Source organism: Peromyscus leucopus, chromosome 14 (assembly GCF_004664715.2).
Source record: "Peromyscus leucopus breed LL Stock chromosome 14, UCI_PerLeu_2.1, whole genome shotgun sequence".
Classification (NCBI taxonomy): Eukaryota; Metazoa; Chordata; class Mammalia; order Rodentia; family Cricetidae; genus Peromyscus; species Peromyscus leucopus.
This window is the reverse complement of record NC_051075.1, coordinates 68,268,062-68,287,766: the sequence shown is the minus strand read 5'-3', so window position 1 is coordinate 68,287,766 and position 19,705 is coordinate 68,268,062. Positions and strand designations below refer to the sequence as shown.

The 19,705-nt window shown below is 38.7% G+C and overlaps 1 protein-coding gene across 1 annotated transcript in view; it reads right to left on the bottom strand.

Annotated features, from left to right (window-relative positions):
- Positions 1–11,129: 11,129 nt before the first annotated feature.
- LOC114688245 (cation channel sperm-associated protein subunit beta-like) overlaps positions 11,130–19,705 on the bottom strand; it is a 72,031-nt gene continuing 63,455 nt past the window's right edge. The window contains exons 11-16 of the mRNA XM_037211000.1: positions 17,863–17,929; positions 17,432–17,478; positions 16,661–16,810; positions 15,153–15,311; positions 11,573–11,717; positions 11,130–11,305 (exon numbers count right to left, since the gene is read on the bottom strand). Of these exons, the coding sequence (XP_037066895.1) occupies positions 11,130–11,305; positions 11,573–11,717; positions 15,153–15,311; positions 16,661–16,810; positions 17,432–17,478; positions 17,863–17,929 (744 nt within the window). The remainder of the gene's footprint in view (positions 11,306–11,572; positions 11,718–15,152; positions 15,312–16,660; positions 16,811–17,431; positions 17,479–17,862; positions 17,930–19,705) is intronic.

The window sequence follows — 19,705 nt, the reverse complement described above, 5'->3', positions numbered from 1 at the left end:
AGGTCATACTTCAAAAACCTGTACTCCATAATGTAGGAAAATCTAAAAGAAATGGACAATTTTCTTGATTGGTATCACATACCTAAGTAAAAATCAAGACCAGACAAACAATTTAAATAGACCTATAACCCCTAAGGAAATAGAAGCAGCTAGTAAATGTCTCCCAAACCAAAAAAGAAAAAAAAAGGCACAGGGCCAGATGGTTTCAGTGCAGAATTCTACCATAATTTCAAAGAAGAACTAGACCGATACTCCTCAAATTGTTCCACACAATAGAAACAAGAAATATTGCCAAACTCTTTTTATTAGGCTACAGTTACCATGATACCCAAACCACACAAAGACCCGATAAAGAAAGAGAATTACAGACCAATCTCCTTCATGAACATTGATACAAAAATACTCAATAGAAACTGGCAAACCGAATCAAAGAACATGTCAGAAAAAAAAAAAATCAACCTCTATGATCAAGTACACTTCATCTCAGAGATGCAGGGTTGGTTCAACATTTGAAAATCTGTCAATGTAATCCACCATATAAACAAACTAAAAGAAAAAAACCGCATAATCATTTCATGAGATATTGAAAAAGCCTTTGACAAAATCAACACCCCTTCATGATAAAAGTCTTGGAGAGATCAGGAATACAAGGTACATACCTAAACATAATAAAGGCAATTTACAGCAGGCCAACTGTCTACAAAGCTGACACATATCAGGACACAAAGCAAGTCTAAACAGATATATAAAAAAACAACAAAATAGTACCATGCATCCTATTTGACCACCATGGATTAAAGCTGTCAAAAGAAATGGCAGAAAGCATAAAACTCATAGAAGCTGAACAATTCACTAATGAAAAAAACAGTTCATTACAGAGATGAGTAAAAAAATGTAAAACTTTTTAAAATTGAAGAAAATAAAAACACAGGCAAACTCAAAACTATGGGGCACACTGAAGGCAGTTCTAAGAGGCAAATTCATAATCCTAAGAGACTACATAAAATACTATAGAATTCTAATATCAATAACTTAGATACACTTGAAAGCTCTAGAAAAACAAGAAGATATACTTTTTTTAAAAAGTAGATGGGAAGAAATAAACTCAGGGCTGAAATCACTGAAATTTAAACAAACAAAAACAACACAAGGAATCAAAGAAATGAAGAGTTGGTTCTTTGAAAAAAATAAAAAAGAATGACAAACCAATAGCTAAATTAGTCAAAATATGGAAAAGATACAAAATAATAAAATTAAAGATGAAAAGTGAGACATTACAATAGATGCTAAGGAAATTCAGAGAATTATGACATATAAATCTGCATCCACTAAACTGAAAAACCTAAGATAAATGGATGAATGTCTGATATATATAAAATCAAGATTAAATAAATAATTTAAACAAGCTTATATCACCTAGTGATATAGAAGCAATAATTAAAAATAAGCCAAAAAAAGGCCAGGATGGATTGAGTGCAGAATTCTACCAGATCTTCAAAGAAGAACTAATGCCAAAGAGTCCTTAAATTATTCTGAAAATAGAAACTGAATAAACATTCCCCAATTAATTTTATGAAGCCACTATTACCCTGATATCAAAGCCATGTAAATATCCAACAACTAAAAGAAAATTATAAGACCAATATTCCTTATGAACATATATGTAAAAATTCTCAGTCTGTCATGGCACTGGGTGGGAACATGCTTTCTCTTCGGAGCCCAGGGTGGTCCACTCCCGGCCTGAGTGAGGGTCTCTTGACCCTACTCATAGCTGGCCACACCCCCTTGTCTGCCATGTGGTGGTGAGGGCAAGGAAAGATGCCCTCGTGTACCACAAATCTTAAAAGGTCTTATTAATAAAAACAAACCCGGAGCCAGGTATTGGAGTGAATGATGAAAGATCACAGAAACAGAACAAGTCACATTCAACCTCACCTTGCCAACCTCTCAGCTGATCTTGTTTCCTCAAACTGGAAGCCTCTGAGTCCTCACCTGAATAGATCTCAGCTAAACTGCTGCTAAAAGCCTAAAAGCTTAAAAGAGCCCTAGTTCCTGGTCCTCATGCCTTATATAACTTTCTGTTTCCTGCCATCACTTCCTGGGATTAAAGGCATGTGTCTTTCCCAGGCAAGAAATGAGATCTCAAATGCTGGGATTAAAGGTGTGTGTCACCTTGCCTGGCCGTTTCCAGTGTGGCTTTGAACTCACAGAGATCCAGATGGATCTCTGCCTTCGAAATGCTAGGATTACAGGTGTGTGTCTATCTAGTGGCTGTTCTGTCCTCTGTCCCCTAAATAATTTTATTGGGGTACACAATATATCAGTCTCCCTCCCCCCACCCCCGCCTTGTCCCTGCCAGCTGTGGTGAGTGAAGGAGCTGACCCTCCCCCATACCAGCTACAGCACTAGGGAATGTGGACCCTGTACCTTGCCTGGGCAGCAAAGTAGAACTGACTTTATTGATGGGGGTGCAGATGAAGTGCCTGAGAATGTGAGCATAGGAGATCTGGCTCCGCCCCTCATCTATCATATGGTGGTGTGATTGTCTCCCCTCAGCCCCTGGCTGCCTGAGGCAGGTGGAAGTGCTGGGTCTGAGGTCATGAGAGCAGGAAAGCTGTCCCTGCCCCTCAACAGCTGCAGCACTTGGGAGAGTGGCCCCTATACCTCACTTGGGCAACACAATAGAGCTAGCCCTGAAGGTACAGGTGTGGGAGAATTGACTCTGAGGATCTAAAAACAGAAGAACTGGCCCTGCCCCTTGCTCATTGCTGCAAGGCATGAACTAGCAAGGGGAATTCTGGAGAGCTCATCCTAGTAGTGAAGCAGGGGAGAGCTGGCAGACCCTGCAACTATGCAGGCCCAGAAAGAACTAGGGATATGAGGTGGCCTACCCCAATATCCACCCCATCTGCTGAAGCACGTGAAGGGGATGCTTCTGTAGGCTCATCTCAGAGATGCAGAGACCATTCAACATATGTAAATCAGTAAACAAAATCTACCACACAAATAAACAATAAGACAAAAATTACACAATCATATCATTAGATACAGAAATGGGCTTTGACAAAATCCAACATACCTTCATGATAAAAATCCTGGAGAGACCAAATATACAAGGGACATATCTCAACATAAGAAAGGCAATTTATAGCAAGCCCACAGCCAACATAAATCTAAATGAAGAGAAAGTCAAAGCATTTCCATTAAAATCTCAGTCCTATGAGACAAGGATGTCCATTCATCTCCATACCTAACCAATGTAGTAATTGAAAGTACTTAAAGTCAAAGCTACAGCAATAAGAGAAGTGAAAGAGAGCAAATAGTATAAAAGCAGGAAGGGAAGAAGTCCAGGTATCATAATTTGAAATTATATACATATATATATATATATATATATATATATATATATATAACCTAAATATTCCAATAGGAAATTTCTACAGCTGGTAAACACTTTTAGAAAAATTAGGATATAAAATTAACACATCAAATCAGTATCCTTCCTATATGCAATGACAAACACACTGAGAAAGGAATCAGAGAAACAGTACCTTTCATAAGTGTCTGAAAAAATATCATGGGATAACTGTATCCAAACAAGTGAAAAACCCATGTAATAAAAAATTTAAGACATTGAAGAAAGGAACTGAAGAAGATAAAAGCATATGGAAAGATCTCTCATGCTCATGATTGGTAAGATTAATTCTGTGAAAATTGCTATCCTATCAAAAGCAATCTACAGATTCAATGCAATCCCCATCAAAATTCCAACACAATTCTTCACAGAAATTGAAAGAAAAATCTTCAACTTCATATAGAAACACATACACACATACACACAAACCAGGATGGATAAAACAATCCTAAATAATATAAGAACTGCTAAAGGTATAAGCACCCCAGACTTCACGATGGACTACAGAACTATAGCATAGTATTGGAATAAAAACAGACACATTGATCAATGGAATCAAGTTGAAGACCAAGACATAATTCTACAACTTATGAACACCTTATGAACACCTTTTTTTTGTTTACAAAATTGGAAGCCAAAAATACACAGTGGAGAAAAGACAGCATCTTCAATAAATGGTGCTGGTCAACCTGGATAGGTCCATGTAGAAGAATGAAAATAGATCCATATTTATTACTCTGTACAAAACTCAACTCCGAATTGATCAAGGACCTCAAAGAAGATAAATTTTGGTAGATGCTTTAACTCATTGGCAAAGGAAAAGTGTTTCTGAACAGAACACTAATAGGTACTAGGGCCAACAATTAATAAATGGGACCTTGTGAAGCTGGAAGCCTTTTGTATCACAAAGGACACTATCATTCAGAAAAAAACCAGCGTCTACAGAATGGGAAAAGATCTTAACCAATTATACATCTGATAGAGGGTAAGTATCTAGAATATATAAAGAACTAAAAAAAACTTCAACAAGAAAAAAATTTAAAAAAGGGGTATTAAAACTAAACAGTTCTCTCAAAAGATGAAACAGAAATGTCTGAGAAACACATAAAGGAATGTTCATCATCCTTAGACATCAGGGAAATGCAAATCAAAACTACTTTGAGATTCTAAAAGATGAAACACAAATGGCTGAGAACACCTTTTAAAAATGTTCAGCATCTTCAGTCATGAAAGAAATACAAATTAAAACTACTTTGATATTTCCTCTTACACAGCTTGTACTGGCGAGGATGTGGGGAAAGAGGAACACTTAATCATTACTGATGGGAGTGCAAACATGTATAGTCACTATGGAAATCAATGTTGCAGTTCTTCAGAAAGCTGGGAATAGATCTACAGGAAGATCCAGCTATACCACTTTTGGGCATATATCCAAAGGACTCTACATCTTACTCCAGAAATATTTGCTCATCCATGTTCATTGCTGCTCTATTTATAATAGCCAGAAATTGGACCTCCTTTCCCACCAGTTCCCTTAAAGGCTACCTAACCTCTGTGGTTATTCAAGTTGAAACACACATGTCCAAAGCTTAAAAGCTAACCTCCACATATAAAGGAGAATATGCTATATTTGTCTTTTTGTTCTGGGTTAACTCACTCAGAATGATTCTTTTAGCTCCATCTGGTTTTCTAAAAATTTAATTGTTCTTAACAGCTCAATAATATTTTTTTATTGTGCAAATGTTGCATGTTTTCAATATTCATTCATCAGTTGATGGACATCTAGATTCTATCCAATTTCTGGCAGGTGCCTTGCCTAGGAGTAGTTGGTCAACATAAAACAGACTCCATTTGTGTGTGTGTGTGTGTGTGTGTGTGTGTGTGTGTGTGTGTGTGTGTGTGTGTGTTTATTGTTTCATTTTGGCATTTTGTCTTAATTTTTATTTTAATTTTTGGGTTTTTTTAAGAGAGGGAGAGAGAAAGAGAGAGACAGAAGGAACATGAAGTTGGATGGGTAGGGAGGTGGATAGAATCTGGGAGGAGTTGGGAAAGGTAAAGAATATAATAAGATATTTTGTATGTTAACATTTTTTCTTTTTTATAGTATTATTATTTATAATTAACTTAATTTCATATATCAGCCACGGATTCCCCCGTTCTCCCTCCTCCCAACCCCAGCCTCCCTGCCCCCCCATCCACCCACCCACCCATTTCTACCTCCTCCAAGGCAAGGTCTCCCCTGGGGAGTCAGCCCAGCCTGGTAGACTCAGTCAAGGCAGGTCCAGTCCCCTCCTCCCTACACTAAGGCTGAGTAAAGTGTCCCAGCATGGGCTCCAGGTTCCAAAAAGCCAGCCCCTGCACCAAGGACAGGTCCTCGCTCCACTACCTAGGGCCACCGAAACAGTTCAAGGTAATCAACTGTCTCACTGTTCCAGAGGGCCTGGTCCAGTTTCATGGGGGTTCCTCTGCCATTGGTTCACAGTTCATGGGTTTCCACTAGTTTGGCTTTTTTCCCTATGCTTTTTCCAATCATGGTCTCAATATCTCTTGCTCATGCAATCCCTCCTCTCTCTTGCTGTATGGACACCTATAGCTCCACCTAGGGCTCGGCCACTGATCTCTGCATCAGCTTCCATCAGACACTGGATGAGAATTCTATCATGACAGCCAGGGTGTTCGGCCATCGGATCACCAGAGCAGGTCAGCTCAGGCACTCTCTTGACCATTGCCAGTAGTCTACAGTGGAAGTATCATTGTGGATTTTTGGGGACCTCTCTAGCACTCTGCTTCTTCCTATTCCCATGTGGTCTTCATTTATCATGGATTCTCTTTCCTTGTTCTCCTACTCTGTTCCTGATCCAGCTGGGACCTCCCGCTCCCTTAAGCTCTCTTACCCACAACCATTGCCCTCCATTACCTCACCCCCACCCCCAGTTTGCTCATGTAGATCTCATGTATTTCTCTGTTGTTGGGTGATCCGTGTGTCTTTCTTAGGGTCCTCTTTACTAGGTAGCCTCCCTGGAGTTGTGAGTTGCAGTCTGGTTATCCTTTGATTTACATCTAGAATCCACTTATGAGTGAGTACATACCATGTTTGTTTTTCTGAGTCTGGGTTACCTCACTCAGGATGATTTTTTCTAGCCCCATCCATTTGCCTGCAAACCTCATGATGTCATTGTTTTTTGGTGCTGAGTAGTACTCCATTTTGTATATGTACCACATCTTGTATGTTAGCATTTTTAATAAAAATTAATTAATAAAAAAATGTCCATTTGAGACCAAGCATATCCAACAATAAAAGGTAATCTTTCCTCAATATTTTGCATTAAAGGACCTTCATTAATGAATTCATTACAGAGGACCTTGACACCTCTTATGCCACAACCAACCTCTTCACATCTTATGGCAGGCACTAACTGGGTGAGTACACCTGATCTTTCCTTCCATTCACCCTCCCCAGCCCCCAGATCTACCCCCAAACTCTAGGCTTGAACTAGGATGTACATCCTGCAGAGCAGCCTTGCCCCTGAGTCTGAATTCATTCCATCTAAGCCATATCCAATCTGCAGCCTAAACCTGACCCACATATTCTGTATTCTGTAACAGTCTTTGACATCTAATATAGACACAGAACTAACAAAAGAAGTCCATATGCCTAGATCTTATTGCAAAAATACATACTATGAAAGATCTGGGCAGTATTTCCTTCTCCCAAATCCACCAGTTCCATACAAATGTTATCCAACAAAAAATACCTAGCCATACCCCAGGACACAGAATTTAAAAGGACAATCATAAACGTCACCAAGAGTTCAAGGAGTTTAAAGAAGGCACACAACCTACTTGGTAAACTCATAGAGAAACTGTAAGAGAGTAAGTGCCAGAGTGATGCCAAGAAAACACAAACATTAAGGATTGTGGAAATGGTGAGGAAACCCAGAACTTGAGAACATAATTCAATAAAGAGAATCGGTGAAGAGGAGTCAAGCTAAAATGATTATGGAATTGAAAAACCCAATAACACAACTAGAACATTGTAAAGCCTTGCAAGTAAAATGAATCAAGCAGAAGACAGACTATCAGGATTTGAAGATAAAATAGAGGATCTAGACCAAATAAGAAAAAATAGGAAGACATTTTTAAAACACAGGAAAATAATGTAGAGGAAGTGTGGAACACTATGAAAAGACCAAATCTTAGAATTGTAAGAACAGATAAGGGAGAAGAATCCCAGCAATGGTACAGACCAAATTGTCTATAAGATCATAGAAAAAACTTCCTCAAACTAAGAAAAGACACACACATACAAATACAAGGAGCACACAGAACACCAAATCAACAAAAGAGACCAGAAAAGAAAATCCACACAGCATATTATAGTTAAAACACTAAGTATACATAATAAAGGTAGTCTATTGAAACCTACAAGAGAGAGAGAAAAAAGAAGTCATATATAAAAGAAAACTTACTAGGATAATAGCTAATTTCAGTTGTAACTTAAAAATCCAGAATAGCCTGGAACAATGTATTCCAAGTTCGAAAAGACCACAACTGCCAGCCTAGATAACTGTACCCAGTAAAACTAGCTGCCATAGTTGAAGGAGAAAGAAAATCTTTCCGTAATCCAAACAGCCTTAAAGAACTTATACCCAGTGGACCAATCCTAAACAAAATACAGGAAGCAGTACTTTCAGCTGAAGAGAGGAATAAGCACAGCCAGGAGACTTTACAAAGAAAACAAAAGAAGCTATAACTACTGAAACACAAAACACAAACAGTATCACTGCAAACAACACATAGATTTTTTTCAAGAATAATTTCAAATATTAACGGCTTAAATTCTTCAATCGAAAGATAGAGGCTGGTGGAATGGATCAAGAAACAAAATGCACCTATTTGTTGTCTACAAGAAACTCACTTTAGAATTAAAGATAGGTACCACCATAAAGTGAAATGGTGATAGAAAGTCAAATAAGACCAGGAATCAAATAAGTGGAGCCATACTAATATTTGACAAAATAGACTTGAAACTAAAACTAACCAGAAGAGATAAAGAGAGAAACTTCATTCTAATCAAGGGCACAATTAACTGAGAAGATACTACCCTCCTAAGCATAGGCATACCAAACCCAAATGCATACACTTTCATAAAATGTATACTATTGGAATTAAAGATACAGATTAACATCAATCCATCCATAGTAGGTGATTTCAAAACCCATTTGTCCAACAGACAGGTCATTTGGATGTAAAATAAATGCAGAAACATCAGAATTAAATGGCATCATACATCAAATGGACTTAACAGATATCTACATCACATTCTGCCTAAACACTGAGGAATACACTTTCTACTCAGCAGTATTGTGAAAGCTTTTCTAAAATGACCACATCATAAAAAAATCATATTATTATCTATTTACAAAAATTGTGTGTGTGTGTGTGTGTGTGTGTGTGTGTGTGTGTGTGTATGCGTATGTCTGTACATACATATAATTTTTGAAATGAAATTTCTCACCTGGGCTGATAATGCTCCAAGAGCCACAGACTATCTAACAAAAACCCAATACTAGGCATGAGAAACTCTCAATTTGTTGGTCTGGGAAGCCCCAAAATCTCCCAAACATTATAGGCCATTGCTGTTGCCCTTGGTTGCTTCCCAGATGTTGATGGTAAGTCCTATTGCTGAAGCCACCTTGCAGTTTGAACAGAGGATCCATGCTGGATCTGACTTGAAAGCATTTAGAAGGTATCATGCAAGCTTCCAAGGGAGGGAAGCAGCCATTAGTTCCACATAGCTATCAAACCTTTATAGCAATTGCAACAATTACCAGCATGACATGATAACCCTAAGGGTACAATAGTGGCATGTGGTTTGAAGGAAAATGGCCTCCAAAGGGAGTGGCATTATTAGGAGGTGTGACTTTGTTGGAGGAAGTGTGTCCCTGTGGGGGTGAGCTTTAGGTCTCCTATGTGTGGTGATATTTTATTTGTATGATAATAAATAAAGTTTGCCTGGAGATCAGAGGAAATAGCAAGCCATTTTATGTAAACATAGAAGTCAGGCAGTGGTAGCACATGCCCTTAATCTGATCACTTATCAGGCAGGGTCTCTGTGTATTCAAGGCCATACTAGAGAACAGAGCCAAGCGTGGTGACACACGCCTTTAATCACAGTATCAACCATAGAGACCTGGAGGTCTGTACAGACAGGCAGTGACAAGGAAGTAAGGTAGCTGGGCTAAGAGCCAATGAGAGGGCAGAACAGCAAAGCAATAAAGGCACAGGTAGATAGGAAGTAACTCACTTTGGAAGCTGTGGAGTGGTGAGGTAAGTTTAGCTGGTGGCTATTCCTATTTCCCTAATCTCTAAGGCTTTCACCCCTATATTTGGCTCAATGTTTTTTTTTTTTATTTAATAAGACCACTTAGAAATTCGTCTATACCTATGCTCAAGCTACTCCCAGTGAATCAGACCATTTCCTGTTGTCTGCAAGATGGAGGACTCTCAGCTACCTCTCTAGCACCATGTCTGCCTGCATGCCACCATATCCCACCATAACGATAATGGACTGAACCTCTCTCTCATCTGTGAACTGCTACAATTAAATGTATTCCTTTATAAGAGTTGCCTTGGTCATGGTGTCACTTCACAGCAATAGAACCCTAAGACACATATCTTGGTGGTAATCAACAGCTCTTTTACTATTCTTATCAATAAGAGGGAAGACACGACTGGTAGAAATCTAAGTAACTACTCTGGGTTTCTGAGATCATGGATCTTGGATGGGAATTTATAACCACCACTTTACTAAACCAGCATAATTCCTAATTGTATTCTAAATATTTATCATTAAATCCATAGCTAAATGTAGCTTTCACCCCTTGTCAAAGAAATTTCTATTTTCAATGGACAGCCATTACAGGGAAGCAAACTAATCAAAAGGCAGAGAACAATGGCCATGTGGTTCTCAGCTACAACTGATATACTGACAATACAACTCTTGCACCATATGCTCAGGTAGTATTGTGGAAGAAAGACTGGAAGAGCCAGAAAAGGGAGTGAGGGTATCTTCTGTGTGTTATTTCTACCCACTAGAAATATCAGGTGAGATACACCTATGAAGTCCCAACAATATGACTCCCAAACAAAACTCGAACAAATTACCAACAGAGGAAGAACTACAGGCAAGTAAGGAATACTGAGAGAAGGAGAAATAGCCTTCCCCAAGAAAGAGTATCCTGATACATTTGTCCATATCAAGTGGTCAGTGGTAAATTTATATGTATATATGTATATGTATATATGTAGTATCACATTATATATTATTATATACAGTATATGGACTGAACAGATTGTGTGCCTGTGGGTATACATTTCACAACACTTAATGAATGATAGAATTTGAGAGAAAGAGGGGCAACATACATGATAGGGATTAGAGGGAAGAAAGGGAAGGGAAAATCATGTAATCATATTTTAATAAAAATCATTAACAAAATAGAAAAATAATTCACTACAAGAAGATTTCAAAAACTCAATGAGAGAATGAGAAAATGAAAATGCAGATCAGACGGATACAGAGATATGAGGACCATTCCCTTCATGATTCAGGTCCTGAGTCTGGTTGGCAGCATTCAACTGTATTGGAAGGGAACAGGCAACAGTAGGTTAGTTCAGTCACTACTAGACTAGCTGTTTTTTCACTGTGCAATTAGCTGACAGCCTTGTTGCTTGATGAAGGTCTGTGAGAAGATGGAGGCAAATAATCATTCGTATAGTGCCACCTCTTAAGTTTCTGTGACCTAAGATGATCTACTTTATCAGCAAGATCAAAGCAAACACCACCTTCTTTTACACTGTGGTTGTGAGTATTAAATGATATGTTGCCTATAACATGTGGAGCAAATATCTATCTCCATTATGGCATGTACAATTATTTGGTTTGGGAAAAGTACACAGCACTGAGAATACAGCATGCTAACCCAGGGTTGTTCTTTTTTATGGCTATTTATATGATTTGTCTCTGTAGATACAACAAATCCATTACCCACTATATTTGTGGCCTTATTATTATTTGGTTAATACAATATTTTTTTAAACATTTGTGACCCACATGTTGAGTGAATTTAGAACCCTAAATTGAAAATTCCTTACCTGCCTTTGTCATGTAAATCCTTCCATTTTTTGTAATCAAAGATATTTCTGAAGTATAAAAACTATGAGCAGTCTTCCTTACATAGTTACTTAGAAAGTCACACACTAATTCAAAAGTATTGCCACCATCCATTGAAAGCCATACCTAAAGGAATAAAGAGATAATACCTTGCTAACAACTGCCTCTAATTTTCAAATTTAGCTATTAGCCTAATTTTCCTACAAAAGAAAAAGCATGCAGTACTATTTTCTTCATATCTCTATATCCATCACAAACTCAGTCACACATATACAGACGGGCGTGTGTGTGTGTGTGTGTGTGTGTGTGTGTGTGTGTGTGTGTGTGTGTTACATGCATGGGAAAACTACAGGATGACGTTGAATGGATACCTCTATTGTGTTCTTTACCTTACTGAGGCAAAGTCTTTTACTGAACAGAAAGTTTATTGCTTTGGACGCATTGGCTGGACAGTGACCTCTCTGGATCTGTCTGTCTCTGCTCCCTAGTGCAGTTGTTTATATATATATATATAGGCACAGTCATGCTTTTTACATGCCTTTTACATGGGTGTTGGGGATCTGAACTCAGGTCCTCATGCTTTCAGAGCAAGTGAAACCAGCTGAGCCAACTTCCCAGCCCCACATACTGCATTTTCGATTTGTATTTTTATGATACTTAGGAACTGTACTACCTCTGCACATGTTTATTAATATTTTCATTTCACTGAAATGCCTCTTCATGTCATTTCTCTTTTTAGCTATTAAGTTTTCCTGTTAAAAATATTTTGCATGAATTCTTTCATTATTGTTATTTTTTAATTCTCCCTCCATTGTCAAGCCTATATCCTTGAATTCCTTAAATATTGTGGCATCTATATTGTGGTTTTTCATCTCTCCAAGCTGGCGATAGAGGTACAATTCTATAATCCTAGAATTTGGGAGGCTGAGGCAGGCAAGTTCAAGACTAGCTTTATCTGTATATTGCTGTCCAGGCTAGCCTCTACTAGAGTGTAATACTCTGTCTCAAAGAAAAACAAAATATAGGAACACAAGCCCAAGTGACTAGTAATACACCAGATCTTTTATTCCCAATATAAGTGTCATTCACAGTATAGCTTATGTTAACAGGGCTTTTTTTGTCAGCATTCTTAAAATCACATCAATATTAGCCATTACATATTTGTTTCCACAAAAGTTGTTCTGATTATTTGGACTCTTAATTCCTCAGTCCATTATGAGGGTTGGGACTCTGTCTCATCTCTTAGACTAGTTTTGTTGAACAGCATCTAAAGCCTTTTCAATTCACTTCCAGCTATTTATTGCCCATAGTCAAAATATATATATGAAAAATTTGAATCATAGAGTCTATTGGCAATATCCCTGATTTACATACATTCTAGCCATGAAATCTGACAGGTACAGTAAACTCTTCCAAAAATCAGTTTTATACACACAGCCTAAGAATTCTAGAACAAAATACAATGAAGCAGTCACAAGGAAAAAAATGAGAGCAAAATTAGCTAAAGTTGGAATTCTACCTCAGTCAGGGTAATACAGAGAAATAAAAATGGACAGAGATTGAGATAAAGCAAGCTCAGGGGTGTTAGACATTTGCTTAAAGGATGTGTGAAGCAATCTAGACACAGTAGGATGTATGGGTAAAATGAAAATGGCCAGTGGAGAAATTAGAGGTTCTGAACTGTTAGTATAGGAACTAAAATAAGGGAGTTTCAAGAAGCCCTAATGCCAGGATGTCACCTTATACATCTGCAATTTTGTATACAGTAGAGACTGTAAGCCAAGAAATCATAAGCATTGTTAAAATAAAAATGGTTTCTATGCACATATACACTAGACTTGTAAGTTGGGAGACACAGATCCAGTAGAAATCAAGTATGTGTTATGTCAAGGTGACAGAGACTGAATGAATTAACAATGAGGTAAGGTGCTAAAAATCAACCTGAACAACTTTTGGTAGGCCTTGTCAGTTGCCCAAGTTGTTTTTCTTTGAGACAGAATCTCATACTGGAGCCAAAACTGGCCTTGGACTGACAGCAGTCCACCCACCTCAGCCTCCAGTCTGCTGGGATCGCAGGTGGGAGGCACTGTGTTTTGCTTCTCTGATTGTTTTCAGTGAGTTTAGATTGGTACTGCTTGTCTTTCCGTATGTGTGATTCCTAGAGGGAGTTACTCATAAGCAATAGATGTCCTGAGATAGCCATCAAGTGAACAGCAATTCTAGATTAGACTGTCAATCTAGGGAGTCTTTAGCCACTTTCTATCAAAATAGAAATCACACTTTAAAGTTAATGATTGAGGAGCTTGTATCCTTCAAGTAAAACTGTAACCTGTCATGTGGATCTCACAATCTCACAGAGAAACTCTGTTCCCTTTCTTGACTAAACTGCAGCCATCATAATTTTCATTTCCAGGGGAGAAATCCCACTGTGCAAATGAACTGTGTGCATTCACTGGAAGTCACCACAGTGCTTTCTTGGTACTGAATTTCTTCATGTGTCATATTTTGTGCTCCTGACTTTGAACACGGCTGTTGACAGAGGTGTTTTGCCAAGCTTTACAAAGCTTTCAGGCTATCAAGACTGGAGGCCCAAGAATGGAGAACATCACCAGAAAGAGCTCAGATAGCAGTAGAGTCAGAAGAGAATGTATAGGCAAAGTCAGAGAGAGAGAAGGCAATGTCAAGTGCCAGAAATACCAGATAAAACATACTTTCAGTGGATTAATGGCAAAATCTAGGTCCTAGAGTTGTAAAGAGATTACACCTAACAATATTCAGAACCATGGTGCACCATGGCTCATTTTTATTATCCAGTGAACAAATTGAAAGTTTACAACTGACTACAGACCACTAAGCTTAACCCAAACAAACAGTTGATAAACATGTATTGTATTCCTGTTGCAGGAATCTTAAAAGTTCTTATTAATAAAATCAAACCTGAGGCCAGTTATTGGGGTGAATACTGGAAGGTCAGAGAGACAGAACAAGCCACAGCTATCTCACCTTGCCAATTCCTCAGCTGGTCCTGTTTCCTCAGACTGGAAACTTCTGTGTCCTCATCCCAATGGCTCTCAGCTGAACTGCTGCTCAAAAGCCTGAAGCTTAACCAGGCCAAATGCTTAACCAGCCAAATGCTTAACCAGCCAAATGCTTAACCAGCCAAATGCCTCTAGTTTCTTGTCCTGACGCCTTATATATCTTTCTGCTTTCTACCACCACTCTCTGGGATTAAAGGCATGTGTCACCATGCTTGGCTGTTTCCAATGTGGCCTTGAAGTCACAGAGATCCAGAGGGATTTCTATCTCTGGAATGCTAGGATTAAAGGTGTGAGTGCCACCATTTTCTAGCCTTTGTATCTAGTGGCTGTCTGTTCTCTGACCCCAGATAAATTTATTAGAGTACACAATATTTTGGGGAACACAATACCACCACATATTCCCATCTACTTCTCCCCTCCATATCAGCAGAGTCCTCCTGTTCTTTATGTACATAGTCACCCAGTCTAAAGAAACTGGACTACTTACTCTAATTACAAAAGAATAAATTTTATGGCTGCATACCTGATTGCCATAAACATACAGAAAGTGGCTTCGGGGATGGAACACCATTCCAACTGGATGATAGAATGAGGAGGGAAATTGGAAATTTGGAAATTTTGGTTGAGAATTTGGTATGTCATTCTTGAGCACTGACACAGAGACAGAGATTCTTTTGGAATTCTAGATAAAACACAAGAAGTCATAAGACTTATTTTGTCATTCTTTGTCCATGTTATAACTTCTAGACTTTCTCATGATTCAGTTTAAATTAAGACCAGGGCATACCCTCTATCATATCAAAGAAATGGAAAGATTAGCAATGACTGGTAACTCTACTCATTAACCCCACCTGTCCATTTTATAGATGCTGAGATATAGTATAGGAAACTAAGGAATTTGTTCAAAGTTGTATCATAAATGGCAGTGAGAGGTTTGTAAGTCATTACTAAAATAACCAGATAAACTCCAGTGTCCATACTCATGCCTTGCATGATGCATGTGGGTACCTGGCAAAAATCCCAATTCCATTGGGTCATAGTCTTGGAAGGAACAAGACTGTGACACCCTGTAAATGCCATCTTGGTGTAAAGATAAAGTTAAGATGAAATCTTTCACTGATACACAGCGGGGAAAGCTGTCTTAGCTCTTTTCTTGTTTGACTAAAAGCAGCAAATTCTTGGAAATGAAACTTCCAACCATTTTCACAGCAGATCTACTCTCAGAAAAAAAAGAGCAAATAAGATCTATCTTAAATCCTTTTTCCAGGGAGTCTTAGGGCTCTGAGAGAGATACTTACATGGACAAACACTACTATCTGCTCCTCTCCTGTTGTTCTCCTGAAAGCTTTCTACCATAAAAGTAACACTTTTTCCCCAGGAAAACATCAGTTTAATCTAAAGCATGTTCATCATAGGCAGGCATGGTGGCACATGCCTTTAATCCTAACACTCAGACTCAGGAGCAGGCTTATTACTGTGAGCTTGAGGATACCCAGTGCTGCATAGGGAGACCCTACCTTAAAAACAGTGCAGATGAAAAAGCAGCTTATTTTAATGTTACATGGCCTTTTGAGGGGTGATCTATATGTCACACTTAGAAATGAGTGAACAGCCACTTAAAGAACCCCTAAATTTTCTAACGATTCTGAGAATAATTCTCATTAATAGCCACATTTAAGGACTTATACAACAGAAAATATGTATCTGTGACATGGGTTCCCTTTTTTTATTGTTGTTCATCTAAACTAACCCTTTCAAGGAACTTTAGAATTGTGTGAAAATATTCGTTGTATACTCCTCTGGAGATTGAGTGTAGAACAATCAGGAAGCAACTGGCATCATGACTTTAATTTTCACCAGCTTGAATGACAAATAATTAAAAAAAAACTTCAGTGCCAAACTATTCTATAGAACTTAAGTGATTTTTTTCAGTTTCTATTCCTGAGATCATGACAAATTGGAAATGATGTCTGCTAAGACAATTTGCAGTGCTTGGTGATAGAGCAAACAGCTCTGAGCTGTAAGACTTACCTGATTATGGAAGAAATAAATTCCAGTTCTAGTTTCTTGGTCAATAAGAAATGTTATTACATATGGAAGTAATCTTGTACTTTTCGAAGTAGAAGGTAAGCAAGGCAACCAGTGAAGAAATGGTTCTTTACTATAAAAACAAGAACTGGACTATAAACAGAGAAAAGAAGAGTTAATATTGTTAACACAACTAGTTATTGTAGAAAATAAGCTAATGAATCATTAAGTTGTTCTGACAGGCCACATATAAATCAGTCACTCTCTTTCTCTCTCTCTCTCTCACATGCACATGTGCGTGCGCGTGCGCGCGCGCGCGCGCGCGCACACACACACACACACACACACACGTATACAGAGACTTTTTAAGACATGTTCTTACTATGTGAACCTAGGCTGGCCTAGTCTGTAATCCAAGTTCATATTGAATTCATGATTCTCCTGCTCCACCTACTGATTGCTAGAATTACAGCTGTGTGCCACCACACCTGGCTCACAAATCATAGTCTTAATTCTTTAATATCTATTCCTTTCTTCAGGGTGGATTCAATTTCAGAAAACACTTTAAAGAAACTTTCTTCTCTGGTATGGATCATTTGGCTAGACTCACCGGGTTTTAACAGAAGTAGGTATCTGCTATTAAGTCTACCAGGAGACACCACTGGGGGTGGTTAAGTTTTCCTGTGTGTTTAAGTACCATAGTTTAGATGAATTGTTATTCTTGAAATTATGCTTAACAATATGTCCTACCTTTGAAAGTGTTCTATGTCATACCTCACTTAGGGTCCTGTTTCTGTCGAAAGTGATAGTAACATAATCAACTGTAAGTACAAAGGTGAAGAAATTATGAATGACAGCTACACGTACAGCCTTAGGAAGAGTTAGTGTTAGTAAAGCTGCCCATAAAAAACCAATGCCAGTAGTGCACCATCTATTAATGGATCATTTAGGCAGGAGTGTCACTCCCATTCGTTTTTAGAAAAGCTGTCAGTTTGTAGCCCAGGGTAGCCTCAAGCCTGCAGTGTCCTGTTTATGCCTCCAGAGTGTTAAAGGAATAACAAGTATAAACCACTACCAAGCCTGGCTTTATCATTTTAAGGCCACTAATTCATATATAATCATTATCACATTTTATTAAATTTTGAATTTAATGCATTTATGTAATCTATAGTGATAAAAGTCTGCTAACATGACATAAAATTTACCTTCAAAACTTTCTCTGTTTGCAAAACATTTTTCATTATACCACAGTTTTCCCTTGATATAGTCAACCTATAAAAATACATAAATGAAAACAGTAATTGGGTCATATCTGAAGTTAGGATTTTAAACAGAAAGAAATTTATGATGGGCGAATGTCTTTCTTTTATGCTGTGATGATACATTGCTGTGATTGGTTGATAAATACAGCCATTTGGCTTATGGCATGGCAGCTTAAAGGCAGGCAGAAAATCCAAACAGGTAGAGAGGAAGGAGAAAGACAGAGCAGAGGATACCTTGCCATCCACTGCCATGAGAAGCAAGATGTAAAATTACTGGCAAGCTACAAGCCACATGACAGAGTATAGATTTATAAAAATGGGTTAATTTAAGATATAAGAACTAGATAACAAGAAGCCTGGCATGGCCATAGTTTCAAAATAATATTAGCCTGTGTGTGTTTATTTGGGTCCGAGTGGCTGTGGGACTGGCGAGTGAGAGACATTTGGCCTGGCTGCAGGCCAGGTGGGACACAGGAAAACTTTCAGTTACAAATTTACTTTAAAAATTCCAAGGATTTGATAATCTGTGGCCGTGAGGCAAATTAAGATAGAAAAACTGTGCATATGTAAGAGGTTGCAGAATGGGGACAAGAAACTGGAATGCACATTATCAACAGTCACTAAAGGAAATACAAAGGCATGATGATGTTCTTGGCTATGAATTATCTTTCTGACTCCCCCACAAGAAACTCCTTAAGCCTTTCACCACAAACTCTGCCTCAGTTGCCACCCAGCAGGGTAAACTCCTGCGGGAAGCCTCCCCACCAAAACCCCACATCGAACCAACCCTGCAGTCTAGACACCCTGCCCTAATACCCATCTGCCTGTGAATCCTGGAATATTCTGACACATGGAAACCAAACCGCCAGCTCTCATTGGACCAAGAGGTGAGTGACTCTTCTCAAACCCAGAGAGTCCTGCCCCTAGGACCCAGGCCCTGGGACATAGTCAGCTCCCCAGGAATCCCTACCCAACTCTGCCCTAGTTGCTGGCCAGCAGGGTAAACTCCTGTGGGAAGACCACACCCCACAACCCCCCCATAGGACCCTGCAATCTAAAAGTTCCACACCCTGCTGAAAAACCCAACAGCCTGTGACCCCAGTAACTTCCTGAGGTAGGGAAACCATACCACCAGCTAACATTAGAACCAGAGTAACTTCCTGAGACAGGGAATCCACCAGACCTCATTAGACCAAGAGTGGTTTCTGAGAGACAGAATCTGCCAGCTCTCATTGGACCAAGAGAGGCTTCCTGAGACACAGAATCTGTCATCTCTGAATGGACCAAGAGCCCCAATAAGACCAAGAATGGCTCCATGAGTCACAGTATCGACTAACTTGGGTTGAGTTATGAGCAGCTCCCCGAAACACAGAATCTGCCAGCTCCAATTAGACCAAGAGCTAAGTAAGATTGGACCCAGAGGTGCCCCTGAGACACAGACACACAATAACAGAGTGGACCAATAGCAACTTGTTCAGACACAAGCACCTCTTATACCTATTAAAGGAAGAGAGGGGTAGATGTCAATGCAAAAATACATGCAACATAAACAGCAATACAGCATCACCAGAACCTAGCCCTCCTCCAACAGCAAGACCTGAACATCACAATGTAGAAGAAGCAGAAGAAAGCAACCACAAAAATAGCGTCATGAAGATGGTAGAGGCCTTTCAAGAAAAAAATGAAAAATTCTCTTAAAGAAATTGAGGAAAATGCAAACAAAAAGTTAGAAGAAATCAATAAAGAAATTGAGGAAAAGGCAAACAAAAAATTAGAAGAAATCAAT